Genomic DNA, 27,583 nt, shown 5'->3' on the forward strand with positions numbered 1-27,583 from the left:
CTTTATAGAATAGTAATGTTTATTTTAAATGCGTACACCGGAGGGATAATTTTATCTAGTTTCTAAAAAAGAAAGAAATTAATTAAGGCGATGCACCACGTCGTGTAATATTTTAAATTGAGCCGCTATCAATAACAACCCTTACGTAGATGGCGATAAGGTTTAAATTCCCGCTTAACACCATCCGCCTGTTTTGATTTATGCAAGAAAAAAACATGGCCAAAAAGTGCCTTTTATTTTATTTTGTGGATGTTCAGGCATAAACATTTAATTTTTTTTCGACCATTTAATAAATAACTTAATTTTCCACATTATACAATAAAATCATAACCGAAAATGGGTTCGTAAGTAGGAGATTTTGAACTTTAAAGCAGTTTTAATAGGCCCTTACATTATTTTTTTCTGGGCTGATAAAAAGACTTATCTAAAAAATACTCGATTATTTCAAAGGCCAAGATGTATTCTACTCGCAGTGTTTAATTAAAGTATCTGAAACATTTCTAGGCGACCAAATTTTCAAACCAAAAACACATGATTTTGCATTACTACGTATGGCATCGCCTTAAGGAACAATCAATTTATTAATCTATATACAAGAAAATCTGTTGGTTTGACATTTGCACAGTTTTGTCTATAAATTCTAGATGATGCTTACTATTTTAATCATGAGCAATGGATCTTTTAAAATTGCATTTGTTTAATTGGAGTTATTTCACAATTTATTCATTTAAAATAATGCGTAGTATATTAAAGGCACGTATCAGAATGAAAGATTCTTTCATTATCGCTCTGGTTTAAGATCACCAATCAAATTTTGAAACGTTGCCTGAAATGCCTTTAGCCATGTTTGATGACCAGATCTGAATAGCCAGGTTCCTCTTCTCCATTTCCTTTCCCTCCCCACTACCATCAGTTTCACAACGTACCCCAACTGTAGATACTATGTCCTCACTGTCTCCGGACGGTTGGGATAATATTCACATAAAAAGAGGTCATACTACTTCTGTATTTTTAATTTAACGCATACTAATAAAAATATTTAATAGTTGTAAAAGTAGTGTACTCATAATGAGCAACATAGGTGGTCTGGGAAAAGTGACATCGACAATTTAACAATCGATAAGATAAGCGTAATTACCGATGATTTTATACCGTTTTCCCGAGCACGGTTGCGATGATTGTATCCAGACCGATATTGATAACGCAATAAATCATAATCGATAAACACTGGCAACCCTGGCGCATCTCTTCATGCATTGTTATTCCTTTATCAGACGATTACGTAATAGTTAAAAACTAGCAGTTAAAAACCCGCTCCGCGGGTTTTTTTCTGCTAGGCCCTGCGGGCGGCTCTTCCTTGGGCTTCGCCCATTTTAAGTGATATTAACAACAGTTACATTTAATAGATAGATATTAGAACATTCACAGAGAGAGGGTGAGTATATATATTGTTAAAACACGGAACAGGAAGGAGTTAATTAATAATAACATTCTAAATTTACGCATAATAAGAATGACAGTTGTTTGAATAAATGAAATTTTACGTATTTGTGATGGATTATTTCAAATGAAACACTATTATTGACTACATGTCTACAACTGATATTAACTGTTATCGTACCTAATATAATTAGCTCATAGGAGACTTGCAGTGCTTAAATATGTGTTACAACCGTCAATGTCTATAAGTTGAATCAATATCGTTTAGTTTGTCACAATTAAAGATAGTTTTAACAAAGTTGACTTAAATAATAGATTATTACATATTGATTAATTGTACCCGTGTTTATGAATAAAAGGAGGGTAATTGTGCGATGACATTAGCAGTCGGTTTAATTAAAAGGTGTTAATTTTACTCCAACTGGTGGTAATTCTTTACCTACAACTGTTACTGTATCTAATAAAGTTTAAAGCTAGATTATATATACACCTTCATCAGGAGAGTAAAAATCTATATATAAAGGTAGATTATTACAATATAGCGCCCCTGAGGTGATATCTCACAAAAGCGGCGCTATGCAAATTGTCCAATAAATAAATAAATATAATGTTTACATTTTATTGTGTATACACCGAAGTCAAAAATTAAATATAGATTGCAATTGGGAAAGAAGAAGTGGAAGGAGGGGGGAGGAGTAAGAGTAGGCTGGGTTTATAATAATTAGGAATTACAATATCGTTAGACGGGAAAGACCAGTTGAGTGGGAAAATATTTAAAAGAGAGTTTATAAAAAAAATTCTTGTTAATTATATCTGCTTTTATATTAATATGTTTCCTCATTTCTAAAATTTAAAAATTATTTATAGTGAAGTATTTTAAGACCTGAAAAAAACAAATAGCAATATATTCATAAAAATTCAAATAAAACAATATATTCATAAGACAAATAGCATTTAATAACGGTTATTCTAATAAATTGACAGTTGAAATACTAAATAAAAAAATTAAACACATTCTCTTCAAACGGTCTTTCTAAAGATAGAAATAAACAATGGCGTAGAATTCTGTTTGTGGATAACGATACTTCTAAAATTATATATATATAAACAATCCTGGTACCATTCAACTGGCGTTTTACACTAATAACAATGAAGAAATATATTCTTAATAATAATGATAGCAAAATTCAAACAAAAAAAAAACAGGAGTTTAAAAACTCAATTGAGATGATTGTAATTTCTTTTACAAAGGTAGAACCAATAGAAACTTTGAAGTCAGAACTAAAGAATATCGCAGGGCTATAAATGGAAATAGTGAATCTGAGTTTGCAAATAATCTTTTAAATAATGATCACACTTTCGATAAAAATTCAGGTCTTAAAATACTTCACTCAGGATATAAAGCATCGCAAATAAATAATTTTGCAATTTTAGAAATTAGAAAACATGCCAATATAAAATCAGATATAATTAATAAGAAAAAAAAATATAAAAAATAATGATAAATGCCATTACAAAGTGATAAGCTTCCAGAAGAAATCTTCTTATAAAACGCTTGTTAATGGTAAGTAGTCAAGTATTGTTAGCTGCATATTTAAATATTCGCGCCAGGCATTTGGTTCGTTTTTAAGCCGCCAGAGGTGCGCTCTGTCGGCCATCTTGAAGAAACGCGTGAATTTTTATAAACGTCAAACATAATCACGTAACTGTGGAGAATTTTCATTGTAATGTAATTAATCCAATGGATTATGAACTTTCTAAAACATATTTTCTTCGATATTATCCAAAAATTATATGAGCAGAAACGATGCTTATGAAGAAATCTCGTATTATTATGAGGCGATCCTATTTTAGTATGGAATTGTGTCTTAATATTCAAGTTACCCGAAACAGACAATTTAAATTTGACCAATCAGAGGGCCTACACCGTCCAGACGCTGGGACAATAATACTATCAGATACAAAAAAATGGCAATTAAGAATTAACTTCAACTAATATTATCTTTAATATACATTGGAAGTTCTCATGTACTTTTTGATACTAAAAGAGAGTTAGTTATTTCATGAGGTCATAATTCATACCCATAACTTATAACTTTTTGTGAAGCTCGAATGGAATCAATTGATCGCTTTTTAGCTGAATTAATTATTAGATCGTGTAGACGATTTTTTTCAGTTCTAAGAGCTTAGTTAATTCACCCCAATCATTAATAAGCCAGTTATTTTGCATATCGAACGACAATATCCAAAAAGTCGTTCATATCCGACACCTTGGAGGTTGCGCTAAAAGTAGCGGCCTTTGTCAACCGAGTATCGAAATCATATTCTGACCGTGCTCGCAAATATCTTTAACTGACCATAGAAAACGGATTTCTCGATCGTCCGTACTAAACCTTCTGGGCCTCGATTCTCGACGAAGTCATTCCATTCGAACAACGAGTTGTTCGACCCAATCGTTGTTCGAATGGAATGACTTTTGACGTTTGGCGTATGTAATTATGTACCTTCGAGGAGATTCAAGAATAAGAATGTCGACCAATATATGTCCTTTTAATGGTAATTGCGAGCAGCCTGTATTGGAGAATCTATACCCGGAATGTTAATTCTGAAAGCGATGAAGTGAAAGATGATTTTTGGACTGGTGTGAATGTTGTAATGAGACTAAAAAATATGAACGAAAGGATTATAATGGCAGGCGATTTGAATGGGTGGGTGGGAATTAGACGTGACGGATTTGATTCGGTCTTAGGTATGTTTGGGGATAAAAGAACGAATGACAACGGGAACAGAATGCTTGAAGTATGTTTAGAGTGGAACCTGTTTGTGTCGAATACTTTCTTCGATCATAAAGGTATCCACCAATATACGTGGGAAAGAGGAAATGAGAGGTCAATTATTGATTTTGTAGTAATTGACTCTAGGTTGAGAGCTGTTACCGAGGACACAAGAGTTTTCAGAGGGGCTGAGGTCGAAACTGACCACTTTCTTGTAGTGTCGAGAGTAAACCTCTTTCGCGGTTGGCGCTCTAAAGTGAAAACGGTACCAGCTCCGACAAGAGTCGAAATAGAAAAACTGCAAAACGATAATGTGAGAAGTAAGTATGTGAATTGTGCAGAGATAAGATTGAATGCGAAGGAAATGGATGGTCTAAGCATAGACGAAACATGGAACCACATAAAAGTGTGTCTTTGTGAATCTGCTAGGGAGGTTTGTGGAATAAGTACGCAAGGTAGGAAGAAAGGTGATGCATGGTGGGATGATGAGATTAAAGCACTGGTCTCAGAAAAGAAGAAAGCATGGTTGTGTCTGATTGCGGCTGGCAGTGCTTCCAGCGAAGAGAAGTATCGAGCGAAAGAAGTATATAAGGAATGTAAGAAAAAAGTAAGAGTTGGAGTGAAAGAACGAAAGAAACGCCTGGAAGAGGAAGAAGGAATGAAAATGACAAACCATTTCCAAGAAAACATTAAGTTGTTTTGGAAAGAAGTCAAAAGGTCCCGGAGTGGCCCAGAAAACGGAAGCATGAAAGTGATAAAATCAAAAGATGGAAAAATGTTGACGAATGAGGAAAAAATAAAAGAGAGATGGATGAATTATTTCGAGGAAGTCTTCGAAAGCGAAGTGAATGACAGTGATTCCAGTGGCGAATCAGATATGAATGACGATGGAGTGAATGTTACCGAAATTAGCATGGATGAGATAGAAAGCTCGATTAAATGTATGAAGAATGGTAAGGCTGTTGGGTTTGACAATATTGCTGCTGAATATTTTAAAGGAGGTAGCCGTGTAATTCTCACATGGTTGTGCAATCTTTTTAACCAATGTTTAAAGGAAGGTTACACGCCTTTAGATTGGAGAAGGGCTGTGATCATGCCATTATACAAAGGTAAAGGGTCACGTATGGAATGTGGGAATCATAGGGCTATTAGCCTGCTTAGTTCAGTTGGCAAGCTGTATGGTAGAATTTTGATTGAAAGAGTAAGAAAGGAAACAAAGGATAAAATATGGGATGTGCAAGGTGCTTTCATGAGTGGAAGGGGGTGCATGGACCAGATATTCTCATTGCGTATGCTCACTGAGAAGTTTCTGGCAAAAAACCAGAAACTTTTCTGTGCCTTTGTAGATTTACAAAAAGCATACGACCGAGTCGACAGAAAAAAGCTATGGAAGGTGTTGTCCAAGTATGGAGTGAATACGAATCTGATTCAGGCAATTGCGTCTCTGTATGAGGGAAGCGTTGCATGTGTTAGGGTAAACGGTGGTTTTACGGGGTGGTTTGATATCACAAAAGGTGTTAAACAAGGCTGCGTAATGTCACCGTGGTTATTCAATCTATACATGGATAATTGTATGCAAGAATTGAAAGAGGTGGGATTGGGCGCGAATTTGAATAATTTGAAAGTATGTTGCCTGTTGTATGCTGATGATGCGGTGCTGATTGCTAATAGTATAGATGATCTACAGTCTCTCGTGTCTAGGATGAACGAAGTATGCATGAAGAATGAGTTAATGATGAATGTAAGTAAGTCTAAAGTAATGGTGTTTGAAAGAGAGAGTACGAAAACAGTGTGCAATATAATTGTGAATGGGGAATACTTGGAGCAGGTGGATGAGTTTGTGTATTTAGGAAGTATGTTTACGAGAGATGGGAAGGCTGACAGAGATATCGAAAGAAGGGTAAATGCAGGTAATTCCGTTAATGGAGGACTAAACGCCGTAGGCGCTAACAAAAAATTGTCCAAAGAAGCGAAGTTAGCAGTCCACAACGGAGTGCTGGTACCTACCTTGATGTATGGAAGTGAGGCATGGAACTGGCAAAGAAAGGATGAAAGTAGATTAAATGCTGTTGAAATGAGATCCCTGAGGCGTATGTGTGGTAAAACCATGTTTGATCGTGTGAGGAATGTGGAGATCCGCAAAGAGTGCAAGGCTGATGTAAGCGTAATGAGTAAGATTAAGAAAGGGACGCTTAGATGGTTTGGGCATGTAGAGCGAATGAGCGAAGATAGGAGTGTAAGGAGGATATATGATGCAAATGTGAATGGTAGCAGAAGTCGGGGACGCCCGAGGAAGACATGGCACGATCAAGTGAATCAGATACTCGAGTCGGGCCATGTCAAGAGTCAGAATAATAGAAGAGTATGTATGAGAAGATGTATGAATGTGAATGAGGCAAGGAGTGTGTGCCAAGACCGAGTTGTTTGGCGGTCCGTCCTCTCTGCCTACCCCTGCGGGGAAACGGCGTGATGGTTAGTTAGTTAGTTAGTTATACCCGGATCCCTGAATATTGTCCGCTAGACAAATTTTATGCCAAATTAAGATTGGATCATATACAGGGTTTTCCAATAAGAGGTGTTATTTTGAACAGCCCGCTATTTTGGTAGATGTTACTTTTGAAGCTGTCATTTTTTTACATTTGACAAGTAGAAACTACGCCATAAATAAATGCATTGAAATTCACTTTAGTGAATCAAATGCAAATCATCTAGAGTGATGAGGCCCATTTCCACCTCGGTGACTTCGTCGACAATCAAAATTGTCGCATCTGGGGCTCGGAAAACCTAAAATTTATTGTTGAAAAGCCTCTCTTTCCTCAACGTGTGACTGTTTGGTGCGGTTTATGGTCCGGCGGAGTCATTGGACCTTACTTTTTCGAAAATGAGGCTGGAACATCAGTTACGGTGAATGGATTGCGCTATCGAGAGATGATTAATGATTTTTTATGGCCGGAATTGGATGGTATTGGTCTGGACAACGTTAACTTTCAACAAAACGGCGCTACGTGCCACACAAGCGACGAAACCATTGATCTTTTACGATTGAATATCAAAATAACATTTCTTATTGGAAAACCCTGTACAAATTTTGATATTATATAATTGTATAAACTAAATATTTTTTCTTTTAAAACTAGGCAATCCGTGGTTTAAATATCAATGAAAAGTTTGGTATTATGAATGCAATTCCCTTTTAAGAACTGGCAGCCTCTCCGAATCTTGAACCCGCGTCTGTGAACAATCCTTGTTCAAATCAAAACTTTGTTTTTGGGCCGCTGCCAAACTGAACACAATAAAAGGTACTTCAAATTCAAATGATCCAAAACAAGATTATTTTTCAGATAAGAATCATGAAAACAAAATGTATCTGTGCACTATTACATCGCTGTATGAAATCATCACCCAAAATTCTTAATTTTTTAGATCGTTCGAAAAATCCACATTTTTAACGTTGTTCAACCCAAAACTTTTTTTTTTCGAAAATTCGCTTTTTGTATGAAGATTTTTAGGAAATTTCAATTTTGCAGTGGCCTGCGCCGATTTCCTGAAATTCGATTGAAAAATCGATTCGATTCAAAATTTATATTATGAAAAATCTTCATACAAAAAACATAAAAAATGCAATTTTTTGTAAATATTAGCACTCTAGTACACCCAAAAGTCACTAGCCGCCACTGTAGAACAAAAAATCAACGAGTAAATAAAATAGTTTTTTTTCTACATTACATCTATTTTCAATTTTCGTCCTAGTTACGCCAACTCTTGGGCCGGATAGTAGTTAATTTCAAGAAGAAAAAAAAATTGGTTGACTGAGGATTGAACCATCCTCCCCAAGGACTGGAATCAACCACGCTAATAAGTGAGCCAAATCCCGATTGGGTAGGACTGACATTTATTTCGAATATTAACATTTAATTTCAAAGAAATACGTATAAGTCCGCGTGTGTTCATGATTACCACCAAAAGTTGATAGAATGCATTGTCATCGACAACGAGTCTATCTGCTGAGTTTCAGCTCGATCGGATATCTGAAGGTGGGTTAATTTTCACTTCCGAGATTCCGTTTCGTGCATTCAATTTGCAATAATTTATTCGCAATAATTTGCAATAATTTATTCGCGAAAACATAATCTAAATTCAATTATTATAGTGATTTGTTTTTGGGGTATTATGCCGTGTTGCGCTACCTCCTTCTTTAGCCAACGTTTCGGACAGCATTGCAGTGTCCATCAACAGGGCAGATGTGTAATGATATACCATGCCTAAATTCAATTACATGTATTTAAAAAATGTATATTAGGTTATGTAGGATGTAAAATCGTGTAATATTACAATAAGAATAATCTAGGTGCATACACAGTGAGCAAATCATTTTTTTTATTCCGTACATTATAACAGTGTAAGCTGCATCGGGGTAAGTGCATCAGCATTGTTATAATTTATAACCCATGGCCGCCATCTAGGTACTATTACAAAACAATATATATTCTTTTCAATTAATCTTACATTGATTTTAGAACACACTGCAGCGACTTTTTATAATCAACCAGCATCAAAAGTGACTTTTCGATCGATTAGATGCAGTACAAAGCAGAGTAAACGGTAATACTCTTTCAAACTAACAGACTTAGATGGAGTGATTTTATGATGTGTCATCATTATTTTTTGCGCATATTGGCGTGCGTAATAAATAAACAAATCGAACTATGTACAGGTACATAACTACAATGTTACACGAAAACATCCTAATATGGTTTTATTTAAATCTATAAGTAGTACCTTTTTTACGGCTTTTTTATCAAGATACTGTTAAAAATGTGACTGCGTGACCATTTCCTAATAAAATATTAGTAGTAATTTTGAACATATCTGAACACGTGTTCATGAAACTGTCCTTGTCCGAATAAATATAATGGACGAGATCAGACAATATTATTATTGTTAAGAACACGTGTTTCGACTTCCCATAACAAATTCTCGCCTTACTGATAGTTTGTTATGAAATTTATCGAATCATTCGTTACAGGCCTCCAGTCCCGTTTTTAACAAGAAAACGAACAATTCGACCAGAATTTTAATATTTAAATATTGAAGATAATATTAGTGATTTCTAAACGAAAATCTGAAACAGAAATTTTTTTTTTGATTTTTTTTTTCCTTTTCTGATTTTTCTGTTTCAGATTTTCGTTTAGAAATCACTAATATTGTCTTCAATATTCAAATATTACAATTTGAGGTTTTACTCGATAAAGTTATTCCGAAAAATAAAAGAATTTTAATAAATTGACAATATTTCATATGAGTAAGGTTTGTCCGTGTGGTTTTAAAGGTTTATTTAAAAGTCAGAAATGGGTACCGCCGCCCCGGGAACCATTTATTGGCTAACGTATACCTCTGCCATAGTCATCCGAAGTGGTTCGCTACGTTTGGTGGCTTAGCAGGAGTGCCTGGGTTCATGTGCTGAGGTCTTTCTAGGTCTTAGCGGCGGATGACCTGGACGCACTGAACCCCTGAATCCTACCCACCTTTCATACATTTTTGCTTCCCAGAACATCTTCTACTTCCTTTCCTTAAAAATACCCTTAACAGGGCATTCTCAAAGATGACAGAGATACTGAGAAAAAATATTTTTTCTCTTGGGAGCTAATCAAATCTAGGCATTTAATGAACATTAAAAATAATTGTTTTATTCGCATCAACGAATAACTTTATTATGTGAATACCGCACAAGAGTCCCAACTGCTCACGACCGACTGTAGCCAGTGAGACTATCGCATCCCAAATTAGGGTATGTTGTGAGGCTGAAGGCTGAGGCCGTGGGGGAGTACCTCGCTATTTAGATCTAGTCACCAAATACGCAACGGATTTTGCGTAGTTTAGAAGAACTAAGCGCACAAACAGACAGACACGTATAACGACTTAATTTTATACTATTTAGAGATTGACCGGTCGGTGGACGAGTTGATATCGCGTTGGGGTCCCACCCAGGCATAGTGTGTTCAATTCCTCGGCTGGCTAAGTCCTCCATCACAACACAAGCGACATTTTCGGACGTTTTCAAATATTGTCAGGTTATTCGTAACCCGGGAATGTTTGTCTTTCTTTAAAAAAAAAAAAATTAAAAAATTATAATTTGATAAATGTATTCCTCTTTATTCGTATCTACGAATAACTGGGTAGACAAGGCATTAAAACCACGATTCATAGAAAAAAATGAATATAAAGCACTTTTTGAGCTTTTTATCGCAGAGTATTAATTAGCATGTTTAGAGTTTCATGAATGCATGTAAATGTACTTAGCTTTTAGCAGCTTCCTCTTCACAATTGGTATTCTTACCCTATGTGTTTTGTACCTACATTGAAGAGAGTAGAGATGTTTCTACTCGGCATACTCGTAAGTACATTTTACATACCCGGTATGTTTTTACTCGGTGCATTTACATGTAGATTTTCCTTCGTATGTTTCAACTCGTTACCGGGTAATTACGCTAATAGGCAAGGTAGCATCTTAAATTTTGCGCACGCCTCTGTGTTTGGTAAAGTGCGCCGTTGCAATAAGCGCTACCACTGGCTGCGGTTACAAATGATGCTCGTTCACATATACCATGGGCGGCACGTGCTATGGTTATTAAATTAATATAATTAGGATCGAATTTTTTATGTTAAAAAATATAGATATATTCACTAATACTACCAGCCTCACTTATAAAAATACTCTTACGAACCGTTGAACGGTGTTTAAGTTGCACATTGAATAAAGACTGTACGTACAGTTTTTGTTTCGAACTAATGTATGCTAATGAACTAAATGTATGTATACTAACTATATGCAAACATGTAAAATTATTGTCAAATAAACGTTTTTATAATTATTAGTATTATTATTAATAAAAAATGTCTTTAACTGGCTGCGAAAGAGCTGGCAACGTTGCATTTTGGCTGAGTGACACATGATGTTCCCGTCTTGAAAAAATTACGTTATTTCTGACATATTATTTTTTAATTGACTATTGAGTCTGTGAATTTAATAAGAATTCCATGAATGTTATGTTTTTTTTTAATAACATGAATGTGTATATGTGTAGATAAATATAAATCAAAGAAATCAACATTTATATTGCGCTAACAATGAATCCAGAATTTCAATTTTTCGGTTATTCTCTGGGAATTAATGTAATAATTAATGTTTAATTTTTTATCGTATAAACGAGATAAAAGGTAAGGTAACAGTTTTTCTTCAGATTATTCATATAAAAGGAATGTGTATTCAAAATTTCTTATTCTAAAAATTACTCGACATTAGGAGTAGAAATGTATGTGGATTTTTTTCAAACTTTTTCAATGTTTGAAATTAAAATATATTCCAATTTTATAAATATTAAAGTATATTTCAAATATACACACTACAAAAAGATTTTACGACATCTTTAAAAACAAGAAATATACAGCACATTAATATAACTTGGAAATATCCCTTAATTCGATGAGATATTTCACACTACGAACGAACTACCCTCTTCCGTTGTGTAAACAATGTGTATAATATTTTTATGGCTGTTAAATATCAGCTTTCAACAATTTCAGTTTATTAACCACTCGAGTGATTATCGGCATATTATGCCGAGCTTGCAAAACCTCTTGAGTGATCGCACGCCATAATTTGCCGTTTTAAATTTCCAACTCTAACCCCAATCATTCAACTCATATTCCAGTTATTGACGCGAGCACTCGATTGATTATTAAGGTTTTCACTTACACGGTTGTTTATCAATTGTATAAAATTTATACCAAATGTATTATATGGCTGTACGTACATATGTATACATTCATGCGAGAAAAAGACAAATACGTAAATATTAAGAAAAACGGTTCTTAGAAGAACATTTTTACTACTAAATACAGTTATTATCCAAATAGTTGTCATAGACTTATAAAAGCAATAATTTTACAGCCAACAGAACTCTTTTTTACTCTCAATGGTGTCATAACGATTTTGCACTATGCTATTGTTCCCGGATGAATGAAAAATAATGGACGGCAATTTTCGAGGTTTATCTGATTTACATGAACACAGAAGATGTCACTTTTTAAATTTTATGAGATATGTATGGAATATGTTCGTATTCTTTAATGCAAGGAATACTCGTATACAACATTGCTTTCAGCCGGAATATTATTTGACCACTTAGTAGCTGAGCTTGCAAATGCGTCTGGTTTCCACCCAGGCGTTGCAGGCTTAATACTTTTGATAGCTCAGTCCTCTGCTAGTAGTTTTTTTAAATATTTTCTTGTTTATACAACCTATCAAAAGCCTTAAATGAAGCCGCAAGACATGGATATTTTCGCAGGATATATATTATATGTGAAGAAAATGTATGATTTGTATACGAAGGCACTTACCAATATTTTTTAGTTTTATACCAATGTAACTGTATTTTTATGTGAAACATCTTTTCGCGCGCCTAGGGGGGTAAAAGCGACGTGGCAAGGCGGAACGACGCTCTTGCTAGCCTTATGACTTATACGTACGGCCACCAAAACTCTGTACGATATGTAATCCTCTTTTCTCACTTAAATTGGAAATGGATCTATTCTAAAGACGATGAATTTTTAATTTATAATATATTTATTTGTGAATATTTTAATAATATTAAAAGAATTTTCATTTTATCAAAAATATATTTTTTTAAATAATTTGTTTACTTTTATTTTCACTTCCTTCAATAAAAATCAATTTTGATGTTTCACATCTGCCAGGCAGGATTTTTTTCCTATTGGATGCATGAAAAAACTTGCATGCATCCAAATTAAGATTCAAAACAAAACCCAGGAGTGTTTTTCAACTTAAAAAAAATCACAGAAGTTGTACTAAAGCGTATTTTCATGGCATTCTTACCTTAAACAATTCAAAAATAAAATTATGAAAAGGAAGAAAAAATCAGCCTTTTATTTTTATTTAATTTGATTTAAATCTTCCTTCAAAGTTAGGAATGCGTCAGTGGAAGTCAAGAGAATCAAAGTTAGGTATGCGTTAGTATAAGTCAAGAGAATTAAAGTTAGGTATGCGTCAGTAGAAGTCAAGAGAATCAAAGTTAGGTATGCGTCAGTAGAAGTCAAGAGAATCAAAGTTAGGTATGCTTCAGTAGAAGCCAAGAGCGATCATTTTCGATGAACCAGTAAAAAGAAAAATATTGTTTCAGTAACCGCCTATAAAAATAATGTAGATACAGTAAACAATAATAACAATACAGTATATATTAATAAAAGCCAACGAGCTCGCCAGGAGATAAAACAAATGAAATAAATAATCCTGTGACGAAGCAACTATTACAGACGTACTGCATTAGCTTTTACACTTACGAACTATGAACAAGGTACACACAAGACGTCATGAACCTACACCACGCGTACATGGCTCTGTTCGTCCTCCTTCGGCGATGCAGCGCCTCGCAGATGTTCATAGAGGGAAGGGTGCATGGAATCGATGCGTTGCTGCGCCAAGTAATATATAAGTAAGTATCCCTGACAAGTCAGCGAAACCAAAATCGAAAAGCAATCTCGTCCAGGCCGTTGCCCAATGGCACAACGCCCCCCTACACCATTGATGTAGAATTTCCCTCAAGCCACCGTAATACAAGTGTTGAAAATGTTATCATTTATGTACATTTTATATCCTATATTCAATTTCATGTCTTGTAATTGATTCATCATATCAATAGCCCAGTATTAAACTGCAACAAGTCCAAATATGTTGTTATGAGATACTAACATTAAGCATGTCAAAATATGTAACTACACAAAAATTTCAAAATTTCGATGAAAAATATGGACACCATCGTCAATTTTAATTGGAAAAAATACGAAATAGATTTGTATGAAACTCTGTACATCTAAATATTTGGATATTTTCAAACAAGTTTTTCGACTGTTAAGGAGTCAAACATTTGTATTGATTTTTTTGCTCCTTGAAACTGGGAGCTCTTTTTGGTAAAATTTTTGATACACATGTCGTAATTTATAGTTTTTCAGACTTATTTCCGTGTAACATTGCGCCATCAATATTTATGCTTTTATATGGCAGACAGAGAATTGCATTCACCGCTCTGTTCAGCGGAATTAAATAAACATCATTGTTATTATTATTGAGCTGCCTCCACGGTGTTTAGAATTTTGTACAAATAAGGATTTTCCTTAATTTCTACGCTGGAACTCTGCCAAATAATAATCGGTCTGATCAAAATTTATACCTCACTGCCTGGGTCTGTGCCCAACTTTAAATCCCGACCGACAAGAACACAAATATATATATATTTTTAAGTACTGTTACATTATTCATAAGACTAATTGTATCAAAACCGTTTATGTTTTATTTGAGTGCATTTATGTTGTAAATATATTTGGGACTCGTAAACATAATATACACGGTGTCCGGAAAATCATAGTACAAACCGGAAGCACGTAAATTTACATTACATTTAGAGTAGATTTTGTGGTATAACTTTTTTTGATTTGAGCTTTCTTTTTTTTTAATCACAGAATATGAAAATTTCATCAAAGTTAAAATTAAATTTTTGCGAAGTTTTATTAAAATTCTGTTATTATTTCATCATTAGCCGGCTGCTTTTCAAAAGAAGAAATTTATCAATGACATTATAAAAATATAGACACGTTATATTCATACTGATCGAACATAAAATATAGCAACGCTTATGAAAAGGATAGTCATTCAAAGAATATGTTTTATAAACGGCCCGATAAAAGTATGTCCACTGGACCTAGTTCAGTGAAACCACCACTCGTTGTCTCAGTAACGTATTTTTTTGCTCCAATAAATTCATCTGAGCATCTAATCATATAAACAAAACAAATACGCATCTCGAATGAAGAATTATTAATTCCCAAAATAATGTTGTTTCTGTTAGGAAGTAAGAGCTTCACAGATGCACTCATAGAGGGCAGTGCACAGAGCTTGCTTGGAAGTCCGCAAGATGGCAGCTAGTAACCAGTAGTCGCCAGGACTAGTTAGAATGCTCCCAGACAAACTTGGTGTTTTCAGATCTCATGTAGCCAGCTCCTAGTTAGGTCGACTATCGAGTCACCATTGTAATATGCGAAGTATTAATAAATCCCTGATATAACACAAAGAACGTCCTATTATTTAAAATCTCCTTCCACGACGAGTTGGAGAACTGTTTGTGGGAACACAACAGTTACCTTTAGTATTGCTTGTCTTATACGATAAGTAGTTCCATTGGCGATGCACTACGTCGTGTAATATTTTAAATTGAGCCGCTATCAATAACAACCCTTACGTAGATGGCGATAAGGTTTAAATTCCCGCTTAACACCATCAGCCTGTTTTGATTTATGCAGGAAAAAAACGTGGCCAAAAAGTGCCTTTTATTTTATTTTGTGGATGTTCAGGCATAAATATTTAATTTTTTTTCGATCATTTTATAAATAACTTAATTTGCCACATTATACAATAAAATCATTATCGAAAATGGGTTTGTAAGTAGGAGATTTTGAACTTTAAAGCAGTTTTCATAGGCCTATACATTATTTTCGTATTTACTTCCTATACGAGTATTTTTTATTAAAAAAAATACTCGATTATTTCAAAGGCCAAGATGTATTCTACTGGCAGTATTTAATTAAAGCATCTGAAACATTTCTAGGCGACCAAATTTTCAAACCAAAAACACATGACTTTGAATTACTACGTATGGCATCGCCTTAAGTAATTCAATTTTTAAAATTAAAATATCATTGAATTTGAATAATACCACACATTACGTAAGAATATTTCACGGTATTTGCCAACTTACCCGTGCACCAACAAACGAAATTGGTATGTTTAATATATTACTGATTTCGGAACAACATGATTACTCGTTAGTAAAGTTATGAAAACTGCAAATCGTTTCATTACATCCGTTTTCCAACTTTGCCTATAATTGTATAATGTTTCCCTCAGAGCGTGCAACTTTGAGTGCAGTGGGAGTAAAATTCTCGCAATAACGTTTGGGTAAGTTCTCCCCATCTGGCGGGTACAGAACTGACAAGTGGGGTAACTAATACCCGCAGGCCGGGTAAGTAATACCCGCCTGCTGGGGTAGTTTTATCACCGGAAATGTTCGTTAAGTCCGGCGCAAAGTTGCCACATCTGTTAACAAGTTGCCCCATCTGTAGGGCCACTGCCAAACTTGTACGCGCCGAGTTCATCATTATGAGATAAAAATAATTTAGTATTTCAATTCATCAAATTTTATAATTTAAGTACAGTGAAATAGGATGTAGAACGATCCTGAAATTTTGAACATTATTTACTTTGAGGGATATTATGTCTTAAAATTGTTGGCCAAAGCCTAATGTTCGAATCCATACGGTTCCATGCTAACTCAATACAGTGACTATTCAACACACTTTTAAAAAGTGATATTAAGTCATAGACATATGAATATTAGTAGACCTGCCCTAAGTGATTAAAAGCGTATTATCCCCACTCCCCATACCGGTTCCATTGGAGCCGGCTGTGCTCGCGTATGGCCTCAAGTGAAATTTGAAAACGTGACGTCATCATTCTTGTGCGAACTATGGTCGAGGCATCATCGGTTCATTTTACGAAATAACACGGCAAAATGTTGACTTGTACTATGAAAACTTGTAAAAATAGATGTGAAAAAGAGAATAAACCCAATTGTCGTATTACATTCCATATATAAGCATTATTTTACTTTATTTTAAGCATATTCACATCGTATAATATGAATCAGTTGTTACTATCACATCGAGAAACGTCTGGACGCGAAACACAAAGCTGGTTGGTTGCTGGGAAGTAAATTATGAACATTTATAAAAGTGTCTTAACTAAATACTTAAACGAAATATTCGACTCTGAAAATAGAACCGAATTTTTTTGCCGAATTTGGACTTCGCAAATTTGTTCATAACGTGGCGAGTAATTTGCGCTCCCATGTAAAAATGTCTATTCATTCAAAAGCAGATTTTACTTTTAAGAAGTAAATGGTGATATTATAATGCGAGATGCCTATTTACTGTCAAATTGATTTATTGACGAATCACAGTCAGCCTTACTCCCTTCGTTCTTCAACAGTTGATTTTACCCCTCGCCATTATCTTCTCGTCTATTAATTCCTATGTCTGTGTATTAAGTCATTAAAAACGATGAAAAAAAAAATAACTAAAACAAATATAATAAATAAAATTTAACCTAACCTAACCTAATCTACTTAACCCAGTTAATAAAGTTTTTGTTTCATCACTTTCCATGACTTTGTATAACTTTTCAAAGATGTGATGAATTATCATTTTGATGATTTATCCGGTCACCATAAAAAATATGCCTATGAGTGTGTTGTGTGTTGTGTGTTTTGTTGTTTTGTGTATGTTGTGTGCCTTTGAGTGTGTATGTACCATAAGTACTTTGTCTGTATTATATCTTTCTGTAAGTATTTATTTTATTTTTATTGTGTTAATCATTCCGCCACAATAACAATTCTATCTGTACAGATAGAGAAAAAATAGAGCGCGTTGCTTTTACGTCCAACAGATGTCGCCGTTTTCATAAAACCATGTTTTTACATGTCACATTTGATGACATCTATATAACATAATTTTTTTTTTTTTTTAATAAGTTACATGACACGTGACTTGATCAATATACATTTGGCTGTTAAAAAAATCAGAAAAGACCATATATTTTTCAACTGTTCGATGAGAAAAAGATTTCCAAAAGTTGCTGTTGAAATCTATTACAAAACCAGGTAATTCATGGTGAAAAAAATCCAGAAATATGTAATCCAGAAGTATTTTTTCTTACGTAGTAGTATAATTCATTTTTCATTACATTCCCTATCAAACATGATTCGTTCCATTACATTAGATTACTAGCAAATGGTGCAATTCGACTTAAATGGGCATAAAGCCTCAATCTGTTTCAAAGAAGCGTGTATAAGTGTACACATTTCTCCCATCGGTTTAAATTTTCCCAACCCATGAATAATATACCATTATATCGATGCAGGTCGAGATTCGTGCCCTATCCTGCAGTTAATGCACATATAGCACTTGAACAAATGCACACATTTCACAGTACGTGTAGCCATTTCACATCTGAACCATTTCGATTTCGTAACTTCGTCTGTTATTTTAATTAGAATAAATGGAGTGTAAAAGACTGTTACTTAATATAAATTCATCGAATTATTATCAGTAGCGGCCCGTGACTTTTCAGTGAGCTACGGTGTTAAGATTGAAAAATTCGTCATTAATCTTTTTTTTTTCAAAATTTCAATTTTTTTGTGTGAAGATTTTTCACTTTGGAGATGTGGCACTTCCCCACACTGAAATAATCCTAAAAATTGAAATTTTGGAAAAAAAATATTTTCAGTCATATTTTTCAATCTTACCACTCTAGCACACTGAAAAGTCACGGTTAGCCACTGGTACCTATCTGTCTTATCGTGATTCTTTTTTGGGTTATAATGCCGAGTTGCGCTTCCTCCTTCTTTATTTTTTGAAGTGAAACTTCTTTACGCGCGTCATGCAATTTCGAGGACAGGAGTAAAACCGACTCATGACCGTCACGAAAAACCGTGATCATTTTGCTATAGGAGCCTAGCTAATATTATATACCTAGTTTAGGTCACTCTCCAAACTCAGCTTCGCGGTCTAGAGGCAGAGCGCCCGACTCTCGTCGTGAAGAACCGAGGTTCGATCCCCGCTTTAACTATTTCTTTTTTTCTTTTTGTGATTTTTTTAATACGAGGAAAAGTGATAAAATGCTCTCCTGCTACTTTTAGATATTTTGACTATATGATATTTTGGTCGAAATATAGCTTACAAATCGAGCCGGTAGAGTCGCTCGGTATTTTGATAAATTATTTTTATTTTGAATCATTAAAATTACTAATCAAGTAACTCATTTCAACTCTCATTGTAAACAATGAGAGTTGAAATGAGGACACAAAATGGTTGCATTGTATTCAATCCGACTTCTAACCAGAGACGTGTATAGTAATTTTATAGTTTATATGTTATTAAAGTCTTTAGCGATTCTGAGAATAAATCCAAGCATTTGTAATCCCTTACTGGTAATGCTATTAATGTGATTCAAGAAGCGTATTTGGAGTCAAAGATAACTCCAAGGTCATTGAATTCAAAAACTCTTTTTTGATTGGCATTGTTAATTGAGTAGTCGAATTGTATTTATTTCTTTATTAATTAGTCGAATTTTATTTTATTTATTTATTAATTTTAATTTAGTAATTTGTACATTTAAGGTTACAAATTTCTAATTAATTGTTACATACACATATGCTATATTTTCTCCTGCTTGATGTGGCTCTTACACAACATCTTGAACCTTCCAATTGGTGAAGACTTTAAGTTTTCCGGCAGCGCATTATAGTACTTCATCCCTTTATATAGTATACTATTCTGAGTATTCGCCTTGTCCTTTTTTGGTAGCCTGATTTCATTGCACGTCCTTAACCAACGTTTTTTTTTACAAGCATTAATCCACTTAAAGTGTTATTATTTTTTTTTAATGATAAACTAATGTTTATAAGACAAGGTTTTATGCATAGCACAAAGGATATCAAATTATTATAAGCAATAATTAGTCGCCTCAATAATTGTTGATTGAAGTACTAGTACATATTGAAGTATTTGGCGTGTTGGAAATAAGCCGACGTGGCTCAGTGGTTCAGAGCACCTGACCAGACATCAGAAGGTGCGGGTTCAATTCCCGTCGGCGGCATTTATTTTTACTCCGGAGATATTTTCAATTTGTATGGATATTTTGGGCATGTATGTTGCATAGATACACTGTGAATTTTTTCATACCTATAGCATATTAAGTAACAGAACAAAACGTGTTTTTAATAATTTTCGGAGCTTAATTTGCGATTTTTTCCTATCGAGGGAATTTTATATAATTAACATTTCGGCATAGCAAAATTTATAGATATTATCTTCAAAAATAACATATATTTTTTTAGAACTTAAAAACATAAAGAGAAACTTGTTATAAATCGGTAGAAATTGGGAATGCAGGGGCTTAATAAAGTTAAAAAATAGAATCGTACTTTTTTGAACGAGAGGTCCGTAACTGTTCTCAGAACTACTAGTATATCCTGTCACCATCTTGCTGCATCGTTCTCAATAATTCAAACCGTATCGCTGATTTTGTCTTATTAAACTTCCCCTTGGCGGACATTTTTACTGCTGCACGATTTTGCCGCCTTTTCTCGTGCACATAGCGCGCCGTTTGTACATCTCCGCTGGCTCGCAGCTTCTCCGCTACCGGGGAGATTTATCTTAGGCTTGCGCTACGGACTCTCGATTAGCGCCAGAACTTTACAGAAACAGCGGATTTGGCGAGAATCTTTGTTGAAATTCTTGGACGTTCTCCCTCCATTTTTGTTTTGGCTAAATTGGATTTGTTTTGGGAGAACCGTTCTAGAAAGGAGTTTTAACATTGATTTTAACACTAATAACAAAAAAGCATTTCTAGAATATTATCTGTAAATCAAACGGTTTCATTGAATAACTTCGTGATTTGAATGTCTAGATAGAATCAGCTTAAAATACTATCAAATTGGTATGTTTTTGTTAACATCTTCAAGTAACATGCCCATATAATTTTTGTTGTTTGTTTTTGGGGTGTTATGCCGTGTTGCGCTAACTCCTTCTTTAGCCGACGTTTCAGACAGCGTTGCAGTGTCCATCATCAGGGCAGATCCGGTAGATCCGAAGATGTGTAATTGTTGGTTGTCGAGTTTGTGCTTATTTACTTGGAACACTCCTGGCACTAATAAGAACAAACTTTGAAATTTTCATAGAAATCGGTCGACTGCTTTTCGAGTTTTGCTAGCACAAACATATTATGCTGGCTGAATGTATATGCGTATATGGAGAACTAGCTTGTTGCGCAATGTTAAATTATAAAAACGAAAATAATAATGACTAATTCCGTTATCTTTTGAAGGAAAGTCATAAAGTCATATTGCAAAAAGGATTTTTTTTTTAATTTGGACATTGCGCAAATATATATAAATGTCACGTATCTATTGTATCTAATCTATGTAACTAAGGTATAAACGTCATGATCATAATCATAATCGTTTCCTGCTCTTTCTTGGTGTGGTAAAGTCGGCTTCGATCTTGGTTTAAGACCGTCTTAACCAAACAAATGCCATTGTAATAAGTCAAGTTTTTCACTGTTCTGTCCTTACACGCCGCGTAATATTTACACCACGTTTTTAGTAATGCTGTAACCGTTTTACTAATTAGATTCTTGTACGCCTATTCAACGTTAGTGTGGTAATGCCGGCCTTAAGCCCGGCTTAAGGCCATTTTAACCACACAAACGTCGTGATAATAAGATAAGTTTTTCACTGTTCCGGCCTTGCGCTATATTTACACCGCGTTCATTGGCAAGAATCTAAGTTTTAACTCTATATATTTTTTTAAGATAATTCAGAAGATGAGTTGTATTTGAATTACTCCGAATTTGCTAAAATACGTTTTTGCAAGTTATGATTTACAATATAAATTAACTTAACTTAACAAAATTAAATTAACGCCATCTATGAACGCGTAGATTATAACGAACATTACGTTTAGTCTTAACATTTTATAGTACGAAAAACTTCACAATGTTTCTTTAAATGATACTTATCTTAGAAGTCAAGAGATTTTTGTTCTATTTGAAATAAGTCATGTTTTATTAAAGATTTTCGAAGAACACAAGAAATACATTGTTTACGTGTTTTACAATCCAAATGCTTGTCCAATCGGGCTTTAAATTTCCAATACAAAACTGTGTTTACGAAATTCAAATAGGACGAAGATCTGCAATGTCAGTCGAGTGTAAGTGAGACAGAGCGCTAGAGTAATGGGCTAAATTAAACATTTGTTTCCATTCAAATTTGTATGGAAGACACTTCTAATTTTTTTCTTAATTTTATGGCTTAGGTACCTACGCCTATTAATTATACCTAATCGATTTTTTTATGTTCGCGCGTTCCCTTTAACATTCCTATTTACATAAACATATCACTTTCAAATCATCTTCTTCTTCTTTTTGAATTGCTATATTCAATTCAATTGATCAATGGTACAAAAAAATCCTATGATGCCAAATAGACTTTCCTTTCCAGCTGCAATCCACTCCGCTAAATCCTTTCTTACCTATTCCGGTGAATTATAGTTATAAAAACAAGGATATTTTTCCACTTGCAGAACAAATTTAACATTCAAATCAAGTTCGGACGTCATTTCTGCCAAATGAGTATTAGTGCGAATAGTATACCAGCATTTTCAGTAGCGTGGAATTCATAATAAAATACTCAATAAATCACTCAACTGTCAACTGGTGTAACTGTCGTCAAATGGTCAAACCCATACTCGACGCGTAGCATCGAGTACGAACATTAGCAATATAGTATGTCGGATACTCACGAGCGGCCTGTATGCTACGCGCACAAAAGTCGAGTCGCTCGGAGGAGTATGTATATTATCGAACAAGTTTTGTACATGTCAACCTTCCCTGCGTACTGTATCTAATAATTAAAGAAATTTTCATTCATTTCAGGTACGCACCAAATCCCGTGACAGCCAATCCAGCGATAGTGCTGCCACCGCCATCCCCATGGCGGTATTGCGCGGTGTGGCCGCAAGGCGCAACGCCCCCGGAGCGGGCAACATGCGCGGCCACCCCCATCAAAACCAGAACCAGAACATGAACCAGAACATGGGCCAGAACATGAACCAGAATATGAACCAGAACATGAACCAAAACATGAACCAGAACATCAACCAGCAGCAGCGGGGGCCGCAGCACCATCAGCACCAAGCTGTTCTGGAACATGATGAGAACCTTTCGGATAAGGAGATCTTTCCCGGGTCTGGCCAGCATCATGGACATCACCAGGTAAGATTGGTTGATACTTCAATTGTTTTATTATTATATTATTATTATATTAATAAGTTTTTTTTCTTTCTGTATTAATACAAAACCAAAAACGCTCTATGAAGACAATATCAGTTGAAGGGCTCGGGCACAGATAATGTCAACCGTCATTTTCTGATTTTCGAGACAAATCAATTTTAAACTTTGGCCGAATCCATAAATCAAAATAAAACAATTTTTTAGAGTGTTTTTAAACAACATCTGTCAAAAAGTAGTATATACCACATAGTAACAATTAAAATTAAAAATAATAAAAGTGTGAGTTGGCACTGCATACATTTATATAAAAGAAAGAGCTAACTCCAACCCCCGACAAAGGTATTATAGTGTCATGCCACTTATATCGATATTCGAAGAGCTAACACTTCCAACAAAGTCTGGATCTCAGACAGAATCGATGATTTTTGTTAAAATTAAAGTCTTCCGTTAGTCACATGTATAGCTTCACCAGTCGCTATATGAATATTGACTCTGTTCTGTTTCAAAATATTTTCAAATAAATCTATAAAGAAAACAATGATCTATGGATCCAATTGATCAACCAAATGCGATGATTGTTAGATATACAGAGATAACTTGTGTTGCATAAATGGCATTCTTCTTAAGTCAGTTCCTCAATGATGAGGATTGTGACCCCTACTTAAATCTCCATGGTGGACAAGGCTCCAACACTTCTCACGGTTCCGTGCTGCGTGGAGAGCCTAGGAAACTGACGTACCAGATGCCAGTTATACTTCGTCACTCCAGCACATTGGTGACCTTCTTCTGTTTCTCCTGCCAAACATTTGACCATGAGTTTTTCCAAGTGGGAGTCCTCAGTTTGGCGAGCAACGTGTCCAAAGTATCTCAAAATACATTCGACACTTGAAAGCCTATTGTGGATGCTCTTCCATAATGGACACATTTCTGAGTCTAATTGTGCAAGAACTCCTGGGCATTTTTCTCCAGCAGTACATTTTGTTTCCTTTCGCTGGATCTAAGTGTTCATGTTTCCGCACAGTACAGAAATATGAAGAAAATCAGCGTCCAGACGAGACTCATCTTGGTGGTCTTCGTTATGCCTCTGTCACTTCATATCTTTTGCATTTTGCCATTGACAACTTTTGTCATGCAAATGGATTGCATACTCAACTCATTTTTATAAAAATGAGAATCGACACAATCTGTGCCCGTGCCCTTCAGTTGTATCCATGTAGTACCACCTGATGACAGATTGGATCTATCGGAAAATGGATAGAATGAAAGCTTGTATGGAAACGTATATTAGGTAACTTTAACTGATACCTTCTTCAGAGCGCGTTTTGGATGTTGTGAGTACAGTTTTGACACCGTCTTTTTGAGACAGTCTGTGAGTGGATCTTTGTTTCTGTCACTGAAAGCTCCATTCTAATCAACGATTCTGTTACATGCATCGTTTATAAGATTGAGAGATAGAGATCACAATGTAAAATATTATCAAATAATAAAAATAAATAAAAAAAACATTCCGTTTTCCTGTGGACACAAGCGGATTTTTCGTATACAACTGATCCGCACACAAACCTGCACAAAATACGGTGTGTTAAAACAGATCTTTAATTGTACATATTTGAGGTATCATAAAAAATTACTTATTAAAATGATTTTGTGCTTTAAAAAAACTGATTCATCTTGATTTTCGTAAAAAAGTCTTAATTTTTTAAGATGCCCCATTTTCTAGTTTTCCAGAATTGAGAACACCTCAACATGTATCAGAAATCACTGATGTTATTACTATTAATACAAAATACCAATTTTTCCCCTAGAAAATTACCTTAACTAAAATTTTATTATTATTACCAGTATTCTATAACCTTTAATATTTTCTTTCCCGAGTACCCAAGTTGTCGATGTGCTGTATATTGTATGAAAGAATACACCCAATCCGATTTTTTTTATATAACATTTAATTTACATGATAATTTATTGTTCAAACTTGAGTTTATCAGTAATTTTGTTGATGAAAATATGAAACTAATTTTGTTCATACATACATATATCCTTTTAATCTTATAATTGGTATAGAAAACGCAAGATGGCGCCATAGGTATAAAGTGAAAAAAATACGGAAACGAATTCATGGGTGTCACTAGAGGCGTTTATTGCATTTTTCTAACAGATTTCAATAACATTTGTGATGAAACGATTATTTTGTTTTCTAAATCAATTATAGACAACCATATTTATATTATCTAAAAAGATTATTATCGGAACATAGTAGTTTCCATACAAAGTTGTATCGACATAATGAACAGGCCCAATACACCCAACAAATTCAAATTTTTCCATTGGACATGCTGTTTGTTTGTTTCTTTAATGTTGTTCAGCGTTTTAATTTTTGATTGTTTATCTATTTATTTTCCCTGTCTCTACTGTCTGTCTCCTTCATGCCTCATCTATCTGTCTCTGTCTGTCAATGTGTTGCCCATTGTTAAATTAAATATGTTTCAAAATGCACTAAACACTCCAAATTTTTCCACTTTAAAAATGAAATGATCAAAGAAAATATATAATCATTATTAAACGAATTTAACATTTGTTTTAGAAATGATTTTAGATACCATGTAATATTTAAGGCTACGTATGTGCAAGCTGAACTGCCGAGCCAAACCACGAATTATGGGAAAGGAACAAAGTAACCGCAAGCGGAAAGCTGCTTGGGATTACTTCGTTCCTTTCCCATAATTCTTTGTTCGGCTCGCGCTTCGCTTCGCAAATTTATACGCAGCAAAAGATAACACCATCTTCAATTATTCTTAAAACCACAAAAATATTTTTGTGCAACACAAAAAAATGCAAATTTTTGTTTATACTCTTTTGATTGTTGTTTTAGCAATCAAAATTTTATTTTAAGTGCATTTTTAAACACAGCCACTATGTATCTAAATGTCCCAATGACAAAGCACTATGTCTTTATCTTCTTTTCTATGATCATCGCTCCTTTACTACTCTTCCCTCCTTCTCAAAACGAACCTAAGTATTCAAAATGTCACTTCAGTTTCTAAATGACTGATCATTTAACGATGATCATAGACTGGATACAATTGCTTTGTAGAGTGAATATGAATGACACTTGACTTGTTGGGCATGCTTTTAAAATTTATTTGTTTTGATATCCGACAATATTGACAACTTAAAAAATACTTAACCGTACTTTCAAAAAACACCTTTTTTTTTACTTTAACTACCCAGAAACTACGGAACAATTTGAATACAAAAATCAATTGGATTCAATTCTCACAAATCTTCTGATATTATTATCACAAAAAAATTATTTAAAATGTTAAAGTATAGGAATTATTTTAAAAGGACACCCAACATATATTTTGGTACACTCACATTTATCACTACCCACTCACAGATTGGAGAAATTTCTCTTGTTTACAAGATAGGTAATAACACTAATAAGTCTCTTGTTTTTGTGGAATACTATCCAGACTGAACTATATAATTATCTCTTGGCCATACACTTAATCATAGGATGAACATTGAACCCTGCGAATGAGATAATTTTTAATTCTAGCGATTGTCTTCGATCATTTGAATTATTTATATTAACTTTTTGGGCTTTTAACGTTTTTGCATAAATTTTTCACAGTATCTTGAAATACAACATTAAAAAACATACCTACATACCTACTCCCCACAATTTTCATGTCAATTTGTAACTACAATAAATTATTAACAATATCTCTCACACTCACAGGATGTTGATTTTTCACAACATGTTTTGCAAATTGAACACAAATAGAGTTTGCACAATAAATGTGTTTTTTTTTAAACCAAGAAGTAGGTATGACTTTTTAAACATTAATTGGATATTGACCATAACAAGATAAATTTCTATTTTAAATATAAAACACTACCGATCCAAAACAGGTAATATTCATTCAAATTCAAACTATGAAACTCCAGCCGGAAGAATTATTTTTTCTCATTTTTAAACATTTCATTAGTCACATTTATACTTCTCTTTCAGGACCATGTATTACAATATTCACAAAATAATCACAAATTATATAAACAGCTAGTTTAGGGACGTACATTAGAATATTCACATTCTCTTTCAGACTCAAATTCTCGTGTAAACTTCTAGTTCAGACCCAAAACTAATCACATTCTTATATAAAATTCTAGTTCAGACCCAAAACTAATCACATTATCGTGTAAACTTCTAGTTCAGAGCTAAACATACATACAATATTCACATTCTAGTTGAGACCCAAAACTAATCACATTTCCATATAAACTTCTAATTCGGGGCCAAACATTACAATATTCACATTCTACTTCAGACCTAAAACTAATCACATTATCATGTAAACTTCTAGTTCAGAGCTAAACATTACAA

At 34.2% G+C, this 27,583-nt stretch overlaps 1 protein-coding gene across 7 annotated transcripts in view; it reads left to right on the plus strand.

The window, feature by feature from the left end:
* Rbp (RIMS binding protein) overlaps positions 1-27,583 on the plus strand; it is a 230,051-nt gene that overhangs the window by 162,041 nt on the left and 40,427 nt on the right. For all 7 annotated transcript variants that reach the window (XM_089645260.1, XM_089645264.1, XM_089645265.1 and 4 more), the window contains one exon: positions 22,837-23,175. In XM_089645260.1, the coding sequence (XP_089501386.1) occupies positions 22,837-23,175 (339 nt within the window). The remainder of the gene's footprint in view (positions 1-22,836; positions 23,176-27,583) is intronic.

Source organism: Hesperophylax consimilis, chromosome 22 (assembly GCF_061612785.1).
Source record: "Hesperophylax consimilis isolate HC1 chromosome 22, BYU_Hcon_1.0, whole genome shotgun sequence".
Taxonomy (NCBI): Eukaryota; Metazoa; Arthropoda; class Insecta; order Trichoptera; family Limnephilidae; genus Hesperophylax; species Hesperophylax consimilis.